This window comes from Nelusetta ayraudi, unplaced genomic scaffold (assembly GCF_046127955.1).
Source record: "Nelusetta ayraudi isolate G7.1 ecotype Tasmania unplaced genomic scaffold, CSIRO-AGI_Nayr_v1 ptg000005l, whole genome shotgun sequence".
Classification (NCBI taxonomy): domain Eukaryota; kingdom Metazoa; phylum Chordata; class Actinopteri; order Tetraodontiformes; family Monacanthidae; genus Nelusetta; species Nelusetta ayraudi.
The window spans coordinates 1,833,660-1,857,659 of record NW_027466055.1 but is presented as its reverse complement, the minus strand read 5'-3'; the positions used below and the strand labels follow the sequence as shown (position 1 = coordinate 1,857,659).

The 24,000-nt window shown below is 42.3% G+C and overlaps 3 protein-coding genes across 11 annotated transcripts in view; 2 read left to right on the top strand and 1 right to left on the bottom strand.

Annotated features, from left to right (window-relative positions):
* usp8 (ubiquitin specific peptidase 8) overlaps positions 1-5,853 on the bottom strand; it is a 10,035-nt gene extending 4,182 nt beyond the window's left edge. Inside the window, exons 1-14 of one of the 2 annotated variants that reach the window (XR_012929167.1) lie at positions 5,711-5,853; positions 4,804-4,980; positions 4,531-4,675; positions 4,326-4,411; positions 4,089-4,221; positions 3,536-3,578; positions 3,249-3,420; positions 2,917-3,079; positions 2,688-2,829; positions 1,824-2,110; positions 1,258-1,749; positions 1,066-1,140; positions 654-946; positions 34-255 (exon numbers count right to left, since the gene is read on the bottom strand). Coding sequence is in view for 1 of the 2 variants with exons in the window: in XM_076048414.1 (XP_075904529.1) it covers positions 34-255; positions 654-946; positions 1,066-1,140; positions 1,258-1,749; positions 1,824-2,110; positions 2,688-2,829; positions 2,917-3,079; positions 3,249-3,420; positions 3,536-3,578; positions 4,089-4,221; positions 4,326-4,411; positions 4,531-4,675; positions 4,804-4,907 (2,357 nt within the window). In the remaining variant the exon portion in view is untranslated. The remainder of the gene's footprint in view (positions 1-33; positions 256-653; positions 947-1,065; positions 1,141-1,257; positions 1,750-1,823; positions 2,111-2,687; positions 2,830-2,916; positions 3,080-3,248; positions 3,421-3,535; positions 3,579-4,088; positions 4,222-4,325; positions 4,412-4,530; positions 4,676-4,803; positions 4,981-5,710) is intronic. The other variant, XM_076048414.1, reaches the window with a different exon arrangement.
* Positions 5,209-24,000, top strand: hdc (histidine decarboxylase). Of its 8 annotated transcripts, XM_076048502.1 has the most exons (15): positions 7,842-8,479; positions 8,854-8,951; positions 19,285-19,457; positions 19,537-19,650; positions 20,166-20,288; positions 20,377-20,514; positions 20,617-20,760; positions 20,945-21,011; positions 21,109-21,271; positions 21,363-21,453; positions 21,542-21,640; positions 22,127-22,228; positions 22,824-23,352; positions 23,530-23,617; positions 23,866-23,995. In XM_076048502.1, exons 2-14 carry the CDS (start codon positions 8,924-8,926, stop codon positions 23,574-23,576), a joined length of 1,818 nt encoding a protein of 605 aa, XP_075904617.1. In that variant the 5' UTR covers positions 7,842-8,479; positions 8,854-8,923; the 3' UTR covers positions 23,577-23,617; positions 23,866-23,995. The 8 variants fall into 8 exon arrangements, with proteins under 8 accessions (XP_075904573.1, XP_075904617.1, XP_075904600.1 ...); XM_076048485.1 differs by having other exon boundaries at positions 22,824-23,174; positions 23,253-23,996; XM_076048476.1 differs by having other exon boundaries at positions 22,824-23,174; positions 23,250-23,996.
* On the top strand, positions 9,802-15,070 carry LOC142903067 (histidine decarboxylase-like). The gene is made up of 7 exons (XM_076048513.1): positions 9,802-10,065; positions 10,415-10,481; positions 10,578-10,740; positions 12,824-12,911; positions 13,544-13,642; positions 13,767-13,868; positions 14,532-15,070. Exons 1-7 carry the CDS (start codon positions 9,949-9,951, stop codon positions 14,736-14,738), a joined length of 843 nt encoding a protein of 280 aa, XP_075904628.1. The 5' UTR covers positions 9,802-9,948; the 3' UTR covers positions 14,739-15,070.

Sequence of the window (24,000 nt, the reverse complement as noted above, 5' to 3'; positions counted from 1 at the left end):
GCTCAGCAAAATATAAACTCTCTGAACTCGCACCTGTTGATGTCCTCCATGTAAAGGTTGTTGTTGAAGTACTCGGCCAGGGCGGGGCTGTTGCACAGACACTGCAGGATGGAGTTCATGTAGCACGTGTTGCCGAGGTTGCGCAGGCCAGTCAGCGATGCACCCAACCCTCCAAACGTGGGGTTCAGGTTGCGGATTTTGGCCGCAGAGGGTCGAGCGATCTCCACTTTAGAGTAGACTTTAGCAGGAGGCGGTCTGGGTGGCAGGAAAACACAAGGAAAATGAGAAAAAAGCTTCACATTTATAAGGCAACAGAATGCACTCTACGTACGCAACACCCGAAACTTAGCGGCGTTTCGCTGCGTTGGAGTGTTGCAAATGAATGAAAAGAACCCAACAGTCATTCACGTGTTTGCTGCGTTGACTTGAGTCATTTTCCATCGCACTCTTGCAATCGCACTAAAAACTGTTGCAGTACAGTGTTGGTTTCCATGGTCAACGCGCTTTGAAAAACGCCTGCAGATGTGATTTAGCGGCCCCTGGATGGGAGGTCTTTCATTATCATGACCAACTGTGACGCAACTAAATATGTTGTGCACACCGGCCCTTTAAACCTGGCTTTCACAATCCAGTCACACCAAAGTGGCCCTTACTTGGTGTCCCTGTTGATGGTGGGTGTGATGGCAGCGGTGGTCTGGGCCGTCGCCTTCTTCTGCGCCTCCTCCTTCAGCTCCTGGCTGATGTCGGGGGAGGAGTACGAGCGCTTGAGTTTCGACTGCTCCCGGTCACGGTTGGCATCCGGCTCGGCCGGTTGAGGTGGTTTCTGCTTGACTGTGGGCGGTGTGGACGGAGGCGTCTGGGGAACGGTCACCTCGGGGGGGTACAGGTGGACGCGGTTGGTGGGGGAGTGGTAGTATCGGTAGGTCCCGGTCACCGTGTCCAGGAACTACAAGAACAAGACGAAGAAAAAGTGAATTTCCATTTGTTAATAAATATCAAAACTTTCATGTTTTCCCCCCCACAACTCCAGATGATTTACATGAATGAAGCCATAACGAAAGCTACCTTCATCCAACCGTCAGGTAGACCCGGTACACTTCGGCCCATCTCTTCACTCCTGGCTCTGGTGAGAGGCTCCCTCTGTGAAATATGGAAGTGATTAATGGATCAGCTTCCTCCCACAGGATTCTCTGTGCTGGATGTTTGTGTTGTATGAATTAGCATCACGCTGTGATGAAGTGGAACCCAGAGGCTCACCTTGATCTCACTGACTATGTGGTTGGGGGCGGGTGAGTCCAGGGACACACTCTTTGTGGGCGTGTCGGAGCTGTGCTCCTTGCCCTTCCTCACCCTCTCCTCTCCCTCTCTGTTCTCCTTGTCTTCCTCTTCTTCTGCCTTCTGCCTTTCAAGTCTCTTCTTCTCCTGATGTCCTTTCTCCTCCTCTTCTCTCCCCCTCCGCTCCCTTTCCTCACGCTCTTGTCTGTCTTTCAGCTCCTTCTCCCTCTGCTCCTCTTCCAAGCGCCGCAGCTGGTTGCGTTTCTCCTGCTCTAGCTTGGCCTTCTCCATCACTGCCACGGCCTCAGAGTGGATCTGACTTTGTTCCTCTTGAGACAGGGACGTGTTGGGACTGAACGGTGGCTTTGCTGAGCGGTTAGGGACAACTGGGCAGCTCGAATCCTTAGCGGATCCATTCTGGCTGGACTTGGTCTCGTCTGACACTTGGCTCGAGGGCTTCTTCGTACGGTCAAACTGAAATGGAAAAGGAAAATGAGACAGGGTGGATAATTTCTAGCTCCTGAGAGTATTTAGGTTGCATTCAGCACCTGTGGCAAGGCCTTGGTTGTTGCAGGCGACTGGTGTGCGTTGCCAGACGCAGGCACCTTGCTGCTGGGATCAGGCCCAGAGTTGGTGGGGTTTGCGACAGAAGAATCAACCACGTCTGGTAGCTTGTGAGCCACCGTGGAGGTTTTAGATGTGGGAGGTTCTGCTGGTGCATCTCCATTCACCATAGCAGGAGTGGAGGGCTCCTGGAGTTCTGATGGGACCACAGGCTCTGGCTGAGGTGGAGGTGGAAGCTTTGGTTCTTCTAGAGATGGGTAGCTGAAGTTCACTGTTTAACAAAAACATTTTTGGGGAAAAATTGAGTACATCTCAAATGTTAATTCATTTAAAATTATGTTTTAAAAACATTCTGGTTGGAAGATGGGGTGTCTCGTTATGATGTGTGCATTAAATTGAGTACACATTTAGTATGGGAAGGCTAAGAAATGCTAAGTCTAGACCAAGCATGGACAAACTACGGCCCGGGGGCCATAAGTGGCCCGTTAAGCTTGTGAATCCGGCCCGCCAAACTTGAAGAAACTGCATTTATAGTAAGTAAGTAATAAAATAGCTGTATTTCATCAGTTTTTGTTCAGTGTTTTAAGCGTCATTTCAATAAAGAGCTAAATACCGTGGGGCTTCAAAGACAGATATTTTGTTGGAACACTTTTGTATATTTGCAGTAGACAATAAAACACGTTTTCCACATATCCCATGATATATTTTTTTCCTCCAATGAGATGGGTCACCAAAACACTGCTTTCATCTGCTGCTGCTCCAGCCTCTCCTGTCAGTTTTCAGAACCCACTGTGGCCCACCAGACAAAACATAAGACCTAGAAAAAGTAAAGCACTTTTCATGCTTACACTGAGGGATGGCGCTGATAACATTCTGTCTCGGGGGCCGGACTTTTGCGTTGGTGGTGTACATGGGGTAAAACAAGAGCCAGTTCTCATAGCCTCCCTCCAACACCAATGGCTCAGTGCGAAGGATGGTGATGCTGTCCCACTATTGGGTGAGAAAAAACAGATCATTGCAGTGTTGCCAAATTGTGCTGATGTCACTTTCCTTTCAGGACACATTCAGGCTAGTTACCTTGAAGAGGGCGTCTTTGAGACTCTGCAGGGTGGACCCCATTCGGAGGTCAGTGACGGAGCTGAACCAGTCCAGCAGGACAATATAGTCTATAAATCCTCGCTGCCTCCAGGGGTCCTTGGATGCTTCTGGTAGCTTTGCTTCAATCAGATTAACAGTGATTCTGAAAAAACCCCAAAACAAAACATGCATTTTAGGTCAAGAGGGACAGAGAGAAATCCAAATAACTCAACAAAATAAAATGAGAAATTAAGAAGATATTTCTAACAAACAGACAACTGAAATACATTTGTACATATTCTTATTCTAGAGACAAGGTTTTAGGATCTCACCCTGGGGTGATTGCCTCCTCTGGGACAGAGATGCATGTCTGTGCTGGGACATGCATATGAGACTCTTCATAGTCCCTGTGACTGCGGGCATCCATGACGATGACTGTAATTGTCTGTTCCTTCAACATGTGGAAAAGCTTCTCAGCAGAGATGCCGCCAGCCGACACCGAATCTATTGAATAACAGCATCAAAATTAACCGGCTGCATAAAAACAGCAAAAACTGAACTGAGCTGAATGATGAAAGAGGAAATGCCCTCGTAATTCATGCAGTGTTGTTCTGTCTACCTTTGGAGGTTGGATTCCTCAGTTCATTCGGTTCTCCATTTATCTTCCAGGAGAAGACAGAAAACAATGTTTTTTAATGAGTAAACATTTGGTATTCCTTTTACATAAAAACCTCTTCGGACAACGGTGCCATTAACTTATGTATCGTGTGTTGCAAAAGTGATTTCCAGCATCTGTTAACACAGCTCTCTCCAGTGCTACAGAAGAGCCTGTTGCTACAAAAACAAAGAAACAAAAAAAAAAATCCCCTGAATTTCCTCAAGTTGTGATCAAAGTTCAGCTTTCAGAGTTGACCTTTGTTTTTCCCCATGGAGACTTTGTTTTAATTAGTTAGCCGTTATTTGTTTTTCTAAATGTTGCTGCTGTTGGATGAAAAGACTTTAGAACGTGTAATTATCTTGGGACTGCCGCTTTGACCTACTGTCGGATTAAATTGACCCATTTTCATGAAAAGTGAAAATCACTGTTATAAATTTTAGGGATGACATGCCATGAGCATTCATGGACAGAATGAAGTGTCTGCAATGCACAAAGGTGTATTTAACATTGTTACCTTTTTGCTGTCTTTCCTGCCTGCTGCGGAGGCCTTTGGAGAAGCAGCTTTCTCTGAAATGTCTTCTTTCCTTTTCTTCTCATCTTGCTTCTCCTTCTCTTCAAGCTTCTTGCGAACCTCAAGTTCCTCATACCTGTTTAAAATATGCAGATTACCCAATTGAAATAGAAAGGAGAAATGTGGTCACATGAAGAAAAGGATAATATCTCTGCTGGCGGCGTAGACGAGTCCTCTAACCTGAGTTTAAGGCTTTCGGAGAGCTTCTCTGCTTCTTCAATGGCTTTTTTGAAACTGTTTGGCCCCAACAAGGTCAAGTAATAATCCTTTGTACATTAGAAAAAAAAAGAAGAAAAAAAGAAAAGAAAAAAATATATATTATCAATGTAAGAGTCAACATGTTGAATAGAACAAAAACACCACATTTTACAGATGCCAACCATACCAGTTGACTCTTGAAGTCTGGTCGTTTCTTTATGATATCATATACTGTTAGATACTTCATGTACAGCACATAAGCTCTCTCTTCGTCTCTGTCCAGGCGACACTCTTCAGCAGCCTTGAAGAGTTTACAGGCACTCTGGACATAGCTAGGGATGATAATATCAGTAACAATTAAACAACACCACCACCAAACAAATTGTGTTTTGTATAGCCAGATATCCTACTAATACAACATTTCTCCACTTTAAAAGTTGCTACCAAGTAAACAGGTTACCTTCTGGTGTTCGTTCTATCTGGTTTTATTTCAGCCTTTTTGTTGAGGTCCCCCAGAGACGAACACAGATAGAGCTCCTTGACACCGGTAGATATTGCAGGCATGTTGACGGAAGTATTCAGCCAAAGCTCAAAGGGCAGACAATCTGTCAGTGCAGCTCATCGGTTGCGAACATGTCTAGAAACAAACAAAGAAACAAAAACAAAACGAAACAAAACAAGGGAAAAAAAATCGACGAATGAATATAAAGCTGACAAAGAGAATTTTTTAAACGTTTGGGTCCAAATCGGATCTTTGTGGAAATGAACGCTACTGTATAGCTCAAGTTCCTGCTAACTTTCACTACCATTACATTTGTCTCCGTAAGACGGTAGCTATGCCTTGACTTTTCCTTCGCAGCATACCGAATTGTATCATGGTATTTTGGTAAAATAAGCTAAATACCACACGCCGAAGGTAAACATCAACAAGCTAAATCTCACACACGCAGATTGTAGCAGTGTTTAAACATGTTAGCCAACATGACTTCGCCTGTGCTGATCGTAAACACTGGCAGTTAGCCACAGCAGGACATGTCAACACTGACGACAGCATGGAAGCAAAATGCTACCGGTAAATTTTCTAAACCACTTCGAAGTTAATAAAGTGCTTACATCGCTTTCAAATAAGACGTATTTTGAAGTACCGTGGGTGTGTATGCATGTCATGTAGCCAATCAACCAAGAACGAAGACCTCATACGTTCCCAAAGCGTTAGCTTAGCCACACTGGTTAGCACTTAGCAGCTACTTATGTCGTCACAACATGAAGCCACAGACCTTTCTTGAGAAAACCGAAATACTAGTCATTTAACGGAGACGTGTATCTTGCACCTTCTTTTGATAAGGTGCGATAAGAGTGGTAAATACCTCTTTTCGCATCCGATGCTTGTACTTGAGCTACTTTCTTGACAGGTGACTATTTCCCATTTCCTCCCCTCTTTCTTCCGCGTAGCCTTCTTCTTCCTCGTTAGAATTTGTAGCAGACGAAATCTTTAATTTGACAATGTCGCCACCCTCTGGAATTCTTGCCAACGTTTTCGCTTCTATAGTTGAACCCGCTTTATGTCTGTTCCGAATCAATTCAGTCAATATCTAAAAAAATAAATAAATATATAAATAAAAACTTGCCTGTCGTTATGTGTTGCTGTAGAGTAGAATTAACACAACTATATGGTTTCATAGATGAAAAACAATATTTTTCATACACATGTTGCTATTGAGTGACAAGCAGTTGTAGAAGCAACAAAAAGCCTAAACATAGTTATCGAGAATCAGGGGACGCAAAGGAAAGGGGAAACACCCCTCATCAAAGATTTAGTTCTACAGAATAGTGACACACACACCTATGGAGACAAAAACAAACACAACCAAAATATCAATGCAAAAACAAATGCACAAAATGTAAAAAAACAAAACAAAACAAAACAAAACAAAACATAACAATAAATCATACAGTGAGACCAGTGTCAATCATAATTTTCATGTGGATATCATTTTGTTATGATAATGGTAAATTTCCCTTGTGGCCTATTTTTCTCCCCACTTGCATAACTGCAATAAAACAAGTGCGTCAATCTCTTGGATGATCACAATGAATGGCAAACAAAATGCAGTAAATGAGACCTTTTAAATCGTGAAATTGACATCGGAAACACTTTTACATCGTACATCCACCTGGATCTATTTACACTTGTCAAACAAGACTGGGAAAAAACTCCACAACCACTGCCAACTGAAGATAACGGGGTTCAGCAAAGAAGAACTGACTGCAAACGGTGACTTCTGAGCGATCACCTTGGATACACACTTTTAATTGCCAGTTATAGCATCTGTCACTGGTCATGGCCGATGTCATGCCGAGACTAAACCCTCCCTTTTCTGATATGTTCTATCATTTCCATTTCCAACAAAATTACCTTGAATTACTGAAGCTGGGATATTCTTTGCTGCCATTCATTTTCAATTTTATCTGAATTAAAGCCAAAGACGTGGGCCTATCAGGGCCTCTTTGACTTTGATGTCTCGGTACAGAGACTCAGCCTTGTCACCAAACAACAATTTAGCTTGCTTTTATCCGGCTCAAACTCTTGCACGAAAAAACAATAGTTCTTGTGTGTTGTATTACGGATGACGTTGATTTACGTTTTTGTATTGTTTCAAAAGCCGTCACTTTGGTTACTAATACTGTGCTTTTTGCTCGCTGTGGTTCCTGTCCTCTTTGAAATCAAAGTAAAGCTACTGCTCTGATTGAACAGCACAAAACTGTGGCACTCAAAGCGCAAAGTACAAAGAACAATAGAGTCTATGTTTTATTGTGTTGACACATTTAAACCATTGGTATAGCTATCATAAAGCTAAATAATCTTTAGGATGCCATTAAGGGAGCACTGTGTTAAAACTGTAAAGTATGTCTGCTAAAGGTAAGGAGTTTTTCCATGCTGCTAAAATAACTTACTACAAGGTGGCAGGGGCGAAAAGTCTGTAAATCTGTAGTTACTGTTTGTTTTTTTAATTGTCATACTTTCCACATAGACACACACACACATACACACTGCCCCAAGTGCAGACAAGCAGTAATCTGGTTATTCGGGCGGTGAATTTACAGCAAACTACACTGCTGTGAAGAAGTTTGTGAGAGTGCAACATTCTAAATGAGATTTTCTGACCGTCATAGTTCACTTAATGCATCATGAGATAACCAACAGCAAAGATGTCATGGGCCGACCTGTGAACCTGTGAGTCTTGTTGTGAGTGTTCTGGGTTCGGCCCAATGCACCTGGGTCATTTTATGTTAGAACTTGTTCTGTTTTTTCAATACAGAACTAAACAAAGTAACTCTGGGATGGAACACTCCTTGGTTGGCTCTCACTGCACCAAGTGGAGAGCTCACAACTGTACAACACAACTAGCTGCCTTCACATACTGGCAGATCCATAACAAACATGAACAGAAACAAACCTATGTTTCATTTCTATTTGTGGACCCATGGGGAGCAGCAAAGCCCTTTCTGGTCCCTACCTAAATATTAACAGCCCTGTTTAAACAGTTATCCACTTGTCCTTCTCTGACCTGGTGTCAGAGGGCCTTTGTTGGCGTGGTCAAACACAAAAGAATGCTGCTAATTTGTTGGCCGTGCAAAATGTGTAACAAGTTGCAGACGTTCTTCTCCACCTCCTTGCCAAAATCACAGTATAAAAAAAAAAACCCACAGTGATTAATTTCCATCAGTGTCTCATCAAAGGAACTGACTGTATTTTTTCATATTGGCCCAATTTGAACAAGAAAGCCCCTCCCCCTGGGCGGATCTTATCATTAAGGGGGAAACTAAATACAGAAATGTGAAATGAAATGTCCTCATAGACATTATAAATGAACCATGGTTTTAAAAAAAGTCTATCAACATTTGAATTGTTTTATTCCCTTTCAAAAAGATACAAACAAAAACAGTCAACTGTCAAACTTGTTAACTGACCTGAACTGACTTTCTTAAGTCCCTTGGTCATGTGACCTGGGAAGTGTGCCAGGTCCTGCGCGCACTGGCTGCTTGTTATTGCCAGCAGCGGAAGGACCACCCCTGGTGAGCCAGTTGACCTAAAACAGGGACGACGGCAAGTTGAATGTTTGGCGTCTCCTCTGGTGAGTGGTGTGCGAGTGATGTGTCGGAGCAAAACAAATGTGCACCCTTGATTACGCTACTTTGTGTGCTGTCTGTTACTTGCGTGGTCGTAAAAAAGCCGGGGTTGGGAATTCCTTTCCACTGAAAATGTACACCACAAACCTCTTTCTGCTTGCAATCGACGCTGAAGCTGGAGAATACAATCACAGAGGTATTTATTGGTTTGAATTGTATTTGTTTTGAAATTGCTTTGGTCTGTTGTCTTTATCTTGAAGTTGCTCCCTGATCAGAGGGTAAATTGCCATAAAAACATATTTCATATCTGACTCATGCGTCAGATGCTTGTTTGTGCTCCTCAACTGGTGCATAAATACCGCGGTTCTCTCCTTCACAGAAGGTCCATTCTGCTACTTCATCGTACTACTTAGAAGTTCTGAACAAGAGATCAAAGCTCTTGCAAAAGCATGCAGGCTGAGGAATACAACCGCAGAGGTAAAGTATGGTTACACACTGACTGATTTTGCTGAGCGGTGTCCAGTTTAACATGATGGTTTCTGCTACTGACCAGGTAAGGAGATGGTGGACTACATCACCGAGTACATGCTCTCCATCAGGGAGAGGAAAGTCATGCCGGACGTGACGCCAGGATACATGAAGGATCTTCTCCCAGAAAGTGCACCGACAGAGCCAGAGGAGTGGGAGGCCATCTTCAACGACATTGAGAAAGTCATCATGCCAGGAGTGAGAGCTGTTGTCCATCATTAAAAGCCACTCTTGAAAATGGGCCAATAAAACAATTGTTCCTGTCTTTTCCGCAGGCAGTTCACTGGCAGAGCCCTCACATGCATGGCTACTACCCTTTCCTGGCCTCATGGCCCTCCTTGCTTGGAGGCATGCTGGCCGATGCCATGAACAATAATGTATTTGCCTGGGTAAGGAGCAACTCAATATTCCCAAGTAAAAAAATAAAAAATAAAAGAAATGACTGAACAACTTGCACTGGGTGTGTAAAGGTTGGAAGCCCGGCTGGCACAGAAATGGAAATGCACATGACGGACTGGTTGTGTAAAGCACTGGGCCTCCCTTCCTTCTTTCTGCATCACCATCCTGACAGCAGAGGTGGAGGTGTGATGCAGGTGAGCAGCATTCTGGTTTGTTTGTTTGTTAGGAAAACAGCTGTTTGTTTTTGCTGTAGCAAGAGATTTTTTTTTACATTGCCAAATGTGTATTTGCAGAGCACCGTCAGTGAAAGCACACTAGTGGCTCTGCTGGCAGCCAGGAAGAACAAAATCCTGCAGCTGCAGGCTGAACAGGAAGAGGAGCTGGATGACTCAGTCCTAAACTCAAGACTGGTGGTCTACACTTCAGATCAGGTTAGCTTTAACAACTTTATGAAAAACACTTTCTTAAAGGTCATTTGAGAAAGGTTTGACATTTTTGGTTTTTCTGTGTGATCCTATAGGCTCACTCCTCAGTTGAGAAGGCAGGTATGATCACTCTGATCAAGATGAGGTTCCTGCCCACTGATGAGCAGTTTTCTCTGAGAGGAGACACTTTAAAACAAGCCATCCAAGAGGACAAAGCGAGAGGGTTGGTGCCTCTCATGGTATGTGAAATTGTGAAATTGCTGCCTTACACTGGACTGGATAACTTCGCTCAAATAAATCATTTTAGGGGCTTGTTTGGCACTGTAAATGATTTGAAAGTCGAGTTGAAATAATGACTTATAGAGTCACAAATGTTCAGAAAAACATATTCTGCCTTGCCCTTGCTTTTTTCCTAGGTCTCAATCATTTCACTTGTCAAAATGCCATTATGTCACCTAAAACTTATCGTAAAAAGTGTTTTTGGATTTAATGGGGATTAACGTTTTGTCGGAAATCAACCAAAGAAAAAATACTATTCCATATATATCTTCACAAACGATCAAAATGCTGTGACTTTATTTCTTCTAGGTGTGTGCTACTTTGGGAACTACGGGATTGTGTGCCTTTGACAATTTGTCCGAGCTGGGACCAATCTGTAGGTCCTACTATCGACTGTTCATTTCTGCTTTGTCTGTATTAATGAGAGAAATATTTTGAATCTGCGTGTTTTTTTTTTATTGATTTAACCCAGGTGCAGAAGAAGGACTTTGGCTCCATGTGGATGCTGCCTATGCTGGTGCAGCCTACCTCTGTCCTGAGCTACGCTGGTCTCTGCAGGGTGTTGAATTTGTTGACTCTTTGGTCTTAAACCTGGCCAAGTGGATGCTGGTTCACTTTGACTGTGCAACACTCTGGTAGGTAGGAATTTTGTAGGAATGTTCAAGAGACTCTCGAAGTATGAGCTTTTCTTTATTGTATGATTTGAATTTGACCATAGCTAGGATATACTATTGTGAAAAAAAGCTTTGTTTTCTCTTTCCCCCTTATCACTGGCTGTCAATCTGGTGGCACTGCAAACCATATTTAATTCCTTTTCCAACAATGTCCCCTTTGGAAGTATCATGCTTTCACCACATGACCAGCACATTTGAGAAGTGGGTGAAGTTCCCAGGAAAATTTGTCAAGTTTCCTTCCTGCTTTAAAACACTTCAGGATATTTGCTGTTCACTCAATTGTTCTGTAGGATGTTGGTCATTTTATATTTTATACTAAACTGGACAAAATGGTGACAAAAACAGCAACAGCAGCCTGACACCTCCATGTTCTACTGGTCACCAGTCTGATCCCAAGTAGCTGTTGGATGACAAAAAAAAAAAGATTTGTTGCACTTTAGTTAGCATTGTTGTATTGGTGTGTGCTGTTGGCAAGCCACTCCATTCTCTATAGTGTGGTGTGTATTGACCGTGGTTCTGTGAGAGACAGCACTGTCATCTTGCAGGATGTGTCCTGGTAGCAGATTTTTGAGATCTGGTGTTAGTAGCCTCGCCAACTTTCATTTAGAAAAATAAAGGGGGTCTCCCACAGTGGTCGGGGCCACGACTGTCACAGGCCAGTGGCTCGCCAGTACAGTGGTAAATCATAACTTAAAACAGAGTTTCAAATAGTTAGGAGCCTCAGCCATTTTAGTTTGCTGCTTAAGGTTAGGGTTAGGGTTACTGTTACGATTAGGGTTAAGGTTTTGGGGTTCCTCATGTCCAAAAAGCTCCAAATTTGGCATGGGTGCATCTTGAGGGATCCCGATGAACCTGCAAGTGGCCTCATGTCTCTAGGACAAAGTCGACTTTTGACCCCATAGAATTGCATGGTGTTAGGGTTAAGGCTGGAATTTAGGGTTAGGGTTTTAGAATTACGGTTAGGGTTTTGGGGTTCCTTATGTGCTATAATCCCCAAATTTGGCGTGGTCACGTCTTGAGGGATCCTGATGAACCTTCAAGTGGCCCCATGTCTCGAGGACAAAGTTGACCTTTGACCCCATATACTTGCATGGCGTTAGGGTTAGGGTTAAGGCTGGAGTTAGGGTTAGGGTTAAGGCTGAAATTAGGGTTAGGGTTTTGGGGTTCCTCATGTGCTAGAAACCCCAAATTTAGTGTGGGCACGTCTTGAGGGATCCTGATGAACCTGCAAGGGGCCCTATGTCTCTAGGACAAAGTTGACTTTTGACCCCATAGAATTGCATGGTGTTAGGGTTAGGGTTAAGGCTTAAATTAGGGTTAGGGTTTAGGGGTTGCTCATGTGCTAGAAACCCCAAATTTGGCGTGGGCACATCTTGAGGGATCCTGATGAACCTGCAAATGGCCCCATGTCTCTAGGACAAAGTTGACCTTTGACCCCATAGAATTGCATGGCAGTAGAGTTAGGGTTAAGGCTGGAATTAGGGTTATGGTTACGATAGGTCAGACCAATGGGAAATTTGTCAGACTAATGGGAGGTCGGACCAATGCCATGCTCCCCAAGACAACTCACAAATACGGGACAAACACCGTCCCATATTGATTCAAGACGCACCATTCCACTGTCAAATATGGGACAATTCTGTATTTGAAGGGACGGTTGGCAACTCTAGCTGGGTTAGCAATGACTGAACTAATTGATTCCCATTCAGTGTTGGCATTGTGCTGGCCTTCAGTGGTCAAGGAGGGATTGCTGATCCAAACCATGATGAAGCAAACACTAAAAGCTGTGGTTAGTTAATGTTCTCCACAATGTCTCCTCACTTCACATAATTAGCAGTCGTTGTTAACCAGGTGCTAATCATCAAATCCCTCCTCTAACAAAAACTATAGAGTATAAATTTCACGTGTTCCATGTGTTTAGTTAATCAAACCCACATGTGCTGGTTGTTTCACAAATGCACAATTCTAGTAAATGGGGAACTGCAGAAAAAACAATTAAGACACTCACTGGTTATTAATTTGTTGACTTTTATTTGTTTCACAGGGTGAAGGATAAAATCAAGCTTCAAAAGGCGTTTACTGTTAATCCTGTGTACCTTAGACACGAGTACTCACAAGTCGTTGATTTTATGGTATGATGCTCATGCCGTGTAACATGCACAGACACACACAAATTAAAGATTAAAAGCCAGATCCACAAAGCAGTCGCCCGGGTTTTGCGGCAGAAAACTCTGCAAAAATGCATGAGGTGCAGATAGTGACGGGGTTGTGCCAGACTCATTTTAATATATTTTAATGTATCAATAGATGCAGAATGACACCCTTTAGTATGCCTCGTGGAAATAGATCAGATGTTCTCTATATTTACATAAAAGAACGCAGAGCATGAAAACATTCTTCCTCTTACACCAGAAACCTGCACTCACACAATCAGATGAGCTAAAAAAAAAAAACGGCTATAAATGGCATTCAGGTGGCGGTAGCCACCAAATATAAGACTGACGCGCCTTGACTGCCTTCTGCTCATGACAGCAGTCGCAGTAAGACAGGCAATGGCAAAATACAATGCAATGGTGAAAATACAGAGAAATTGAAATGATAGGAAGGTTCAGGTTGCTGGGATTGTTCCAACAAACTGCACTTGCATTCAGATCTAACCATCCAGGGCACAAATTGCAGCCAGGTTACCAGCCTGCTCCATTCTTTGTGGATCTGGCCCTAAAAGTCTTAGTAAGCAATGACATTAATCTTATCCATGGCTCAGAACTTGCAGATCCCCCTCAGCAGAGGCTTTCGGTCTGTCAAGCTCTGGTTGGTGTTTCGCTGCTTTGGGTTAACAAACCTTCAGGCTCACATCAGACATGTAAGAGACTTTTTCATGATTGGATAATAAATTCATTTAATCTGCACTCTTGTTACTATGTTGCTGAATCTACATGCTTTTTTGTCATGTTTTTTATTATTATTATTTTTTTTTTCGTTTTTAGGGGATTGAAATGGCAAAGCTCTTTGAGAGTCACTTGAAGAATGACCCAAATTTTGAGGTTCCTGTAAAGAGCCAACTCGGCCTGGTAGTCTTCCGTCTCAAAGTATGCTACACAAATGACCTTCAAATCATTATGACTGTTTAACTTTTCATTTGCACCATTTTTTTCAAAGGTGGGGAAGCCCAAACAAAATGACCTCCACTAACCATAAGATAGTCATATGTATCCACAGGAAGTCATGGATATTATAAGGATATTAGGATATTATGTTATATCCTATAGATGGGATATAACAAAAAATATTTATCTGTTTATTGGTTATGTTGCGTTCACTAAGGAAACAGAGTGCTAAATTTCAAATGATCATACAGTCAAGCCTCTAAATGTAAACCGCCTGCAGAAGATGAACCTCTCTTAATGCCACACCTATTGTACAAAGAGACAATCAAGGCCCAAAAAACCATTGGCGCAACGCTGATGCTTTGTCCTTTGTCCTGCCACATGTTTGGAAGGAGATATGAGCTGCGGGAGGTAACAGTGTCCTTTCTGAGAAGCGCTGATCTCCACAACTGTGTGTTTGGCCATAGACTTTATGAAAAGTTGCGTCAGGAAAAGAAGGAAAGGTTGGACTTTTTCATGTCTGGGGAATTCTGACAGGCTAGATGCACCTATCATTGTTAGGAAACATTGCCAAGGAAAATCTTTATATCATATGATACCATTCACGAAAAAGGAAATTTTCAATTTTGATATTTCTTCCTCTAGGGAGAACCTTCTCTGACTAAGACGCTGTTGGATCGACTCAACAAGTCATGCACCATGTTCCTCAGCCCCAACGAGATTCACAAGAAACCAGTCATCCGATTTGTGGTGACCTCACAGTTCACCACTCCAGATGATATTCTCAAGGACTGGAACATCATCTCAGGCACAGCCTCCACCCTGCTAGCTGAGAAAAAGGCTCTTGACTGATGGAAGACCACCACAGTCAAACCTCTTTCAATGCTTTTGCAAACTGTTTTCTGTCCAATTTATTTGAAGTATAATACTAATAGTATAATAATGAGCAATGTATACATAGTAATGTAGTATAATAATAGTAACTAATGAGTATAATAATTGTATACTCATTCTTAATGTCATATCGAAATAGTTGTCGTTGCAAATACAATCATTGATGTTTGAACAATTATTTACATAGACATCAAGTAATATTGTTGCTTCCTTTAATCTCTTTAAACTGTCCTCTGACCCTCTTTTTCAACATTTTTTATGAGATGCTACAATTTTACACATTAAATTCAAAGGTAAAATTTATGTGTGGGAAGTGTTGTATTTGTGTATTGCAGTGACTCCAGCAAGGGCAAGGGAGGTAAACTAGTATAATACTAGCAGCAAACAGGTGATAAAGGCTCCATGACAGATTCAAATATGGACTGAAAGCTGGACCAGTAGAGAGCAATGTCAGGACATACACTGGTGTTATTAGGTTCTATATCTGTTTTTAGGCGGTAGCTTCCCTTCATTGTGACAGGCCAGCTGGCCACTTGCTCTTATGCAGTGATGCCTCACCCACATTCAAATTATAAAGTCTGCACAGAGGCTTTACGGTGATTAACAAGTCCCTCCGTTATGTTGGAAGGGACATAATGTGGATAGGGTGAGCCCACCTACAGTATATACCTCATCTTGTACTTGTGTTGGCATGGAAGTTACAGCAAAACCTTAGGTTAAAGAGCTGAACAGTCAGTTTTCACACAAAAGAAAAAGATTTCCAAAATGAGAGGAATAAGAAGGCCCCAAATTACTGAAAGACAAGGTTGACACTAACACAAATGAGACAGCTTCTCAAATATTAACCAATAATGAACAGTATATCAATAATCAGCCTGTTTGTTGTCCTGTGTTGTTTTGCTCGCAGGTGTTGTCTTTCTGTGAATGCTAACTAACCAAAGTCATGAGAGACGACAGATAAATGGACTTAACTAAACAACAATAGTAGGGAATTGATACTGAGGTGGACTAATTTAATCTAGTGTGAGGTAAACTGTGTTAACTGCTGATGCTAACAAAGTAAAATTAATGTGAAGAGGTAAAAACATCCAATGAAAGACAATGAATAATAAAAAGCAGCAGCAGCAGCAGCAGCAACAACAACAACAACAACAACAACAACAACAACAACAACAACAACAACAACAACAACAACAACAACAACAACAACAACAACAACAACAACAACAACAACAACAACAAAAAGAGAGCAACACAACAATCAACAGTGGCAATGTCAAAATTTCTTGCCAGAATTTTCTTTTACAAACTTAAAAGTTGAAATGCTTACAACATATCTCTACCTCAAAATGCTAAAATGCTATATTTGTTGTATATCTGTTATAGTGTCGATCATATCATCCTGACGGACTGAAAACATATGAAATTAGCAAAAGTATTACTGTGCAGAGGAAAATGGTCAACATTTATTAAAGCAAACAATCATTTCATTTGTCACAATAGAAAGAAACACTCATGAGAGCAAACTGCGGACTCGTTCTAGTGCGTCATCATGGGGTGTGTTCCTCACAAGAGGCTTTATATACTTTGGAGATGTCAGTCTATCAGTGCTTTGGGCATCTCTTCAACAACCTGTAGCGGACTGCAAACCACCTGAAAGAGCTTTCATCTAGACAGAATGAATGCTGAAGAATACAATCGCAGAGGTAATGATGTGTTTTATTTGAGCTTGTTGACTATTGTTGAGTGTCTTTTGCTGTTTGACTGACTTCTTGGCAGCCCTGTTTTCTGTATTGTTTGCCTTTATTCGCGTACATTTCATTATGCTTGTTTATTTTCTTATATTGTGGTAAAATAGAAATATTTAAACGGACTTCTTTGAAAAGGGTAAGGCATTTAACTCCACAACAATGACTTATTATTATTATTATTATTATTATTATTATCATTATTATTATTATTGTTATTATTATTATTATCATCATTATTATAATAATAATAATAATAATAATAATAATAATAATAATAATAATAATAATTATAATAATAATAATAATAATTAAAAAAGTCTATTATATTAATAATATAATAATAATAATAATAATAATAATAATAATAATAATAATAATTAAAGCTGCAAGCAGCGTTTGCGGGGCTGAGCCGCCGTGGCCGCCGCGACCCCTGATGACCCCCGTCCCCTGCCGACGCCCGGCGACATCTGCTGAAAGAAGTCTATGCAAATGATGCAGATTTTTCAACCTCGTTTTTTTGTTTTTGAAAGATTCTGTGAAATGTAAATTATAGGCCTTGATGAGACAAACACGTAGGTGTTTGAATGACGTCTGTAGCACTTTTGTAAAGGAAACTGCAGGCATTTCTGTGTTGAAAAAGAGGGAGAAGAGGTGTAATTAATCATCACAAATACAAATGATGGCTATTTTTGACCTGCTTTTTTTTTTAAGTGGTTGTCAAATGTAAAATATAGGTCTTGATGAGACAAACACGTGGATGTTTGAATGACGTCTGTAGCACTTTTGTGAAGGAAACTGCAGCCATTTACAGTATAGTGTGTGTGTCTGTGTGTGTGTGTGTGTGTGTGTCTATGTTGAAACAGAGCACCCAACCTGCAGCAGCACAGTTAGCGCCTGTAGCTCCGCTTTTTCCGCTTTTTCCACCTTGGACATCTAAGCTTAGAACTCAGCCATTTCGGCGTCTACACGAAAGATATTGGTATCATCTTTTAGCTAAGGGCTTCAGCTATCTAACTATGTATAGTTATCCGGTGTGTGAATAACGGTGTAGGCGTGGTCAGTGAAAAAACTGACTATTTTTCCCTCTATTCCAAAGAAGTGACGATAGCTCACTTCCGGTTTGTCTGGGGTCAAAGGTCAGCATATCAGCAAATACCACCCAATTGCCCGCACGTGTGGGTGTTGGTCCCATGTCTCTACGAGCTTCCTAGAAGGAAATAGGTTTGCAAAAAGGGCAAAAACAGGCAAAATAAAAGTGGAAATAACTCACTTCCTGTTTGTCAGGAGACAAAAGTTAGAGTGTACGAAATGTCGGGCTTGACGAGACGAACGCATGGAATTTTCCCTCATATATTTTTGACCTTCCTAGTGGAAGCTAGGGCCATTTCAAATTTTTTTACGCCAGTTAAAATGTTTGGACGCCTCTAGGGGGCGCTAGAGAGTGGAATTTTGCCTTTTACTCTTCATTTCATCCAATTTTTCGCCAGTTTCTACTTGTATGCCAGATTTGGTGACTTTTGGAGTATGTTAAGGGGGTCAAAATGGGGTTCAAAGACGCGTCGGATGAATAATAATAATAAACCTTACAAATACAATCGAATCTTCGCCTTGCGAAGACCTACTCGGATTTGAGCAGGACTTCGCTGAGGCTCAGCCCCGAATAAACATTACAATTACAATCGAGTCTTCGCCTTGCGAAGACCTGCTCAGATCTGAGCAGGACTTCGCTGAGGCTCAGCCCCGAATAATAATAATTTAAAAAAGTCTATCCTGTAAAAGTACGCAGAGCGGGTGCATCAGAAGAGTCTGAAGAATCCTGGTTCTGATGTCCTTCACTTTCTCACTAAAATACTCCATTAATTCACTTGTTAAAAGACCTGTGCAGCTGCACGGCTGCTGGTAGTGTGCGAGCCAGCAACAGCATCACATTAGAGTCTGGGCTTGTGCTTATTATTCGCTGCCTTTGCAGAAGACTTACTAGATCGGAAAGCGGTGAGACTTTCAACCAACATTTGCACGTCAAGCATAGACTGATGTCACTGACATTTAAGTGATATTAAGCTGTTGTTTAACCAGGGCAAACAGTTCTTCCCGGGACACTTCCTTGTCTTACCACCAAATCCAACAAACCCCTAAGCGCATTATTAAAGAGAATAAATAAATTACAATGGCACAAGTCATCATAAGTGCAGGTCGGAGGTGTTCCAGTGAACTCTAATGAGCCAGGGTGGTGCTCATACAAAGGATCTCAAGCCCTTTTTCCGTCATTGCTTGTAACGATGCAGGGTCATGTAAGTTTGCCATGTGACATGGTTTGTCTCAAGGTTTAACTTATTTAATGACTTAATCTGGCTTGGCCTCAGAAAACCTCTGACTTCACTGACTTTGACCTGACTTGGCTTTCCCGACCATCAGAACATCTATGACACTGAGTAGGACATTGACCTGTTTGACATTGACATTGTTTGGAGTTTCACTTTTCCTCTCTACCGTAAACACTATATACTATTATTCATGAAACACAATGTTGACCATTGTGTTTAAGAGGAAGAAGATGTGATTCCCAGGCTGGGCTCCTTTCAGTGTGTAGTTTGTATTTTATCCCTGCGCCTGTGTGGCTTCTCTCAGATTGTGTAAAAGCATGCAGGCTAAATAAAACTAAATAAAATTGCAGAGGTAAAGCATGGTTACATGCTCACAGCATTTATTTAGGCTGTGTCCACTTTTACATTCTATTTTCTGCTACTGACCAGGTAAGGAGCTGGTGGACTACATCACCAAGTACATGCTCTCCATCAGGGAGAGGAGGGTCATTCCAGACGTGAAGCCAGGATACATGAAGGATCTTCTCCCAGAAAGTGCACCGACAGAGCCAGAGGAGTGGGAGGCCATCTTCAACGACATTGAGAAAGTCATCATGCCAGGAGTGAGAGCTGTTGTCCATCATTGAAAGAGTCACTTTTAAAAATGTGTCACTGAGGCAAGTTTTCTTCTCTTTTCCCCAGGCAGTTCACTGGCAGAGCCCTCACATGCATGCCTATTATCCCAGTCTGACCTCATGGCCCTCCATGCTTGGAGACATGTTGGCAGATGCCATCAACTGTGTTGGATTCACATGGGTAAGAAAGACCGAAAGATGAAGATCATCATTTAGCTCCCCTCCCTCTCCCAATCTTGCCAGTGAACTACGGAGGCCTGCGCACACAAACTTGGAAACCTCGTCCACCTTCATTTTCTTTGGTTTATTTGAGGACGCTAGCATTAGCGTCAGGCAGGTGGATTGTCCACACAGGGCTTCCTTCGAAATATGGCCATGCAAGATGGCAGCTAACTGGCAGCAAGACCGTTGTTATATGTATATTCTCACATATAAATAAGAACTATCTTTTTCTTTTATTGTACTGCCAGTATACACTTTTATTCATGTTTTTACGGGCAGTATATTAAGCTTTTACTAATAAAATAAACCATAAATCATGCCAAATTTTACACACTGAAACCCAGAGCAAAAGCTGAATTGTGTATTCATTACTGCAACTTAATGTGGAACAGAAATGATGAAATGTTAAATGGATAAAATGTTAAACTAACTACACATTTTATTTTGAAATCTATTTGTGTGCGGCATAAATAGGCCTCCAGTCCAGCTTGTACAGAACTGGAGATTCATATGATGGACTGGTTGTGTAAAGCGCTGGGCCTCCCTTCCTTCTTCTTGCATCACCATCCTGACAGCAGAGGTGGAGGCGTCCTGCAGGTTTGTGGCACACTGATGTTTTCTCTCTAGAGTCCAAACTGTTTCCTTTGCAGGACCTGTATTGTTAATTTTGAAACTTTTGTTGCAGGGCACCGTCAGTGAAAGTACACTAGTTGCACTGCTGGCTGCCCGAAAAGACAAAATAATGCAGCTGCAGGCTGAGCTCGACCAGGAGCTGGACGACTCCGTCCTAAATTCACGACTGGTGGCCTACGCTTCAGATCAGGTGACCTTTATCGCTTCCTAGACAATCAAAATCAACAAATCTTTCCTGTCAGTAAGAGAGTGGACAGTTAACATGTGGAAAGCTGTGGCTCTTCTTCTGCAGGCTCACTCCTCAGTTGAGAAGGCAGGTCGGATCACTCTGGTCAAGATGAGGTTTCTGCCCACTGATGAGCAGCTTTCTCTGAGAGGAGACACTTTGAAACAGGCCATCCAGGAAGACAAAGAGAGGGGGTTGGTGCCTTTTATGGTAGGCATCTGACACAACATACTGATCGGCGTTACTCTGCTATGCAACATATACAGCTCTATACACACACAGTTCTGAGTTTGAAATTAAACAATGATGGTACTAAATTACGGTGAAAATTTTCAAAATTCTCAGCCAACATTTTCCACCCTGTCTGTGTTTGTGTGTTTCTCTTGCTCCTCAGCTGTGTGTGACACTGGGCACGACAGGAGTGTGTGCCTTTGACAACCTGGCTGAGCTGGGACCAGTCTGTATGTCGCTCAGTTGACTCCAATCTGATCCAAAATGCCTCCTCTCCATCTGACATACACAACAGAACTTTATGCAATCCGTATGATATGTGCACAGGTGCAGAAGAAGAGCTGTGGCTCCACGTTGACGCCGCCTACGCTGGTGCAGCCTACCTCTGTCCAGAGCTGCGCTGGTCCTTGGATGGTGTGGAATTTGCTCATTCGTTTGTCTTCAACCCTGCCAAGTGGATGATGGTCCACTTTGACTGCACGGCTTTCTGGTTGGTTGAATTCATGAAACTTTAATGACTTTATACGAAAAGCATGCACAGAGACGTTGCTGACTGATGTGGTGTTACGCTATTATTTTAGGGTAAAGGATAAATACAAGCTCCAGCAGACGTTTACTGTTGATCCGCTTTACCTCAGACACGAAAACTCCTCAGCTGCCACAGATTTCATGGTACTGCGCTCTCATCTGGAAGACAGATGGTTAAACTACAGCTGTAATAGTTTGCAGAACAGTAAACATGTTTTCTTCTTTTTTTCAGCACTGGCAGATTCCTCTCAGCCGACGTTTCCGTTCCCTTAAACTGTGGTTTGTTATGCGTTGGTTTGGTGTGAAGCAACTTCAGGCTCATATCAGACACGTAAAAGGCTTTCAGTCCTCTTGTTGTAAACAGACTGCTTCCCTCAATTTGCTTCATTTTAAAAATAACTACTACATTCAATTCTTGAAAATACTAAATATTGCTGTTTTTGGTGGGTACAAAAATATGTCTTTTTTTTTAACCAAAAAACCTACTCCAGTGTGTTTTCAGTGAATGTAGTGTGGCTTTTAAAACTTCCAACATAACTATGAAATTGCAAAACTTCTGTGCAACTGGCAGGAAAAATCTCTTGTTAGAATTAAGGGGGGCAAGGCTGCACAAGATCTCATGTCTGTACCAGGATCAAACTTTGTATTTCAATTGGTGTTCAAGAGTTTGTATTGGATTTGTCTTCCAACTGAGCTTGAGTTGTTAAAATGAGCTCAAGAAGTAAATTAAGTGACAGTGGAAATGAAGATGAACACTAATGCTTGACTGGTTAGAGATTGTTAGAATATAATCTTTGTTTTCCTCTGTTTCATTTAGGGGATGGAGATGGCAAAGCTGCTGGAGTCTCACATCAGGAGCGATCCACATTTTGAGATTCCTGCTGGGAGGCACCTCGGCCTGGTGGTGTTCTGTCTGAAAGTATGTGTAAGCACACTAGTGCGGCCTTTGCGTCAGCCTGCACCATACATTTCCCTCTTGATGGGATCAGGATGATGTTGCAGAATATAATAATCTTTATACTTTTGTACTCCAACATTGTTTGGTTAGCTCCAAGGCAGAAAAAAATTGGTCTCCTGTGGACATTATTCGTTCAGCCAGCAACATCCACTGACTTGCATTGTGTGTATTTTCACAGTACAGGTAAATGTTGCGAGTACATGACAAATTAGGCTCCAGAAAGCTATGTGTTTGAATGGCGTCACAAATCGCTTCTGTTGCGGATAATCACAAATGTTATCGATATGATTGAGGCCCCCTTTTGATTTCGTTATAGCTCCAACTAATGGACATACGAAGCAGTGAAAGAGGAAGGAGCCCTGACTCTCACAATCACAGATAAGAAATATGTTTAGAGAGCAGCGCGAGACAATCCAAAAAATTCACAATGAAATAAAAAGACACACTAAACTTTTGAACAGTGAATCAGGCACTGCGCTACATAAATTGATGCTACTTTGTTTCAGTCAGTTACCCCTACCACCTACTACCAGGCCGTTTGCATTTTTCATCCTAGGGAGGAAATTCTTTGACCCAGGAGCTGTTGAGGAGACTGACTCGGTCGGGCACCATGTACCTCATCCCAGCAGACATACACAACAAATACATCATCCGATTCACTGTGACCTCACAGTTCACCACCCCTGAGGACATCCTGAGAGACTGGAGCACCATCTCCAAAACAGCCTCCACTCTTCTGGCTGAGACACGAGCTCTGACTGAGGCTGAACAACCAAAATCATCAGGAACTGGTGAGGTGTTAGAGTTAGAGGAGAATCAAGACCTCATCTCAGCAGGTGGCGGTGACAAGAGCGAAGAGACGGCGTTCACGCAGGACAAGGCTGAAGTGGAGCTGTGGATTGACAAGGTTTGGAATGAACCCAGGAAACCAATGCGCTCTTTGAGTTGCAGCGCTGAACCTCTGCCCTGCACTTACATCCAGCAGATTTCTGGTCTTCAAGATGTTGTCAGTGTTGTTCAAGGGCCATCGCAAGCAGAACCAGGTCATGACACTGAGAGTGCAGAGACGTCTGCTAATCCCCAAGGTAAACGGGTCCTTAAAAAGTTGACAAAATTCTACAGTATGCCGATTTTTTGTAACCCTTGGTTGCAATGTGCTCGGCACCAGGTGTGCTGCCCCATACAAGTGGTACAGACGGGCCAAACACAGCCTCTGACCTCAGCCTGCAGAAGAACTAACGTTAAGCCTTCTTCTCCTGTAGCCAACACTGCACCCACTGCCACACCACTGGGAAATGGCACAGAGTAAAAGCTCCTGTAATGAGGAGAGCAGATACCATGCAGCCACTGGTAATCTAGACACTCGCTAGCATCAGTAGAATAGTATCAACTAAAGTCAGCATTTTAACTAAGTATGTCGGTTATTTGGGCTCATTTACAATAACTGAAGACAACTGAATCACTTTCCTGTGTTTTGATTTCATGATCCGCTTGCCTGCTTAGTGATCATCCCATGAGCAATATGTGCTTAAACTGTGCAGGTGTACAGCTTAATGACTGTTTGAACTGTAGCAGTGCTGCTTGCAAACTCTTTCCAGATCCAGTCACCTAATGACTTGTTGGTTGAAGATGACCCAGAGGAGGAGGGTTCTGAACATCCTGTTTGAGTCGTCAATATGCATTTTAGTTTGTTATTTCAAACTAAATAACTTGCGTACATATTTATTATCCTG

Coding starts and splice junctions, on each gene's coding strand:
- LOC142903067 (XM_076048513.1), top strand. CDS start 9,949: ATGATCACTCTGATCAAGATGAGGTTCCTGCCCACTGATGAGCAGTTT. Junction 10,482..10,577: donor GTCCGAGCTGGGACCAATCT/GTAGGTCCTACT, acceptor GATTTAACCCAG/GTGCAGAAGAAGGACTTTGG. Junction 13,643..13,766: donor TTCAGGCTCACATCAGACAT/GTAAGAGACTTT, acceptor TTTCGTTTTTAG/GGGATTGAAATGGCAAAGCT.
- hdc (XM_076048466.1), top strand. CDS start 16,459: ATGAATGCTGAAGAATACAATCGCAGAG. Junction 20,289..20,376: donor GAGGTGGAGGCGTCCTGCAG/GTTTGTGGCACA, acceptor CTTTTGTTGCAG/GGCACCGTCAGTGAAAGTAC. Junction 20,761..20,944: donor GGGGGTTGGTGCCTTTTATG/GTAGGCATCTGA, acceptor CTTGCTCCTCAG/CTGTGTGTGACACTGGGCAC.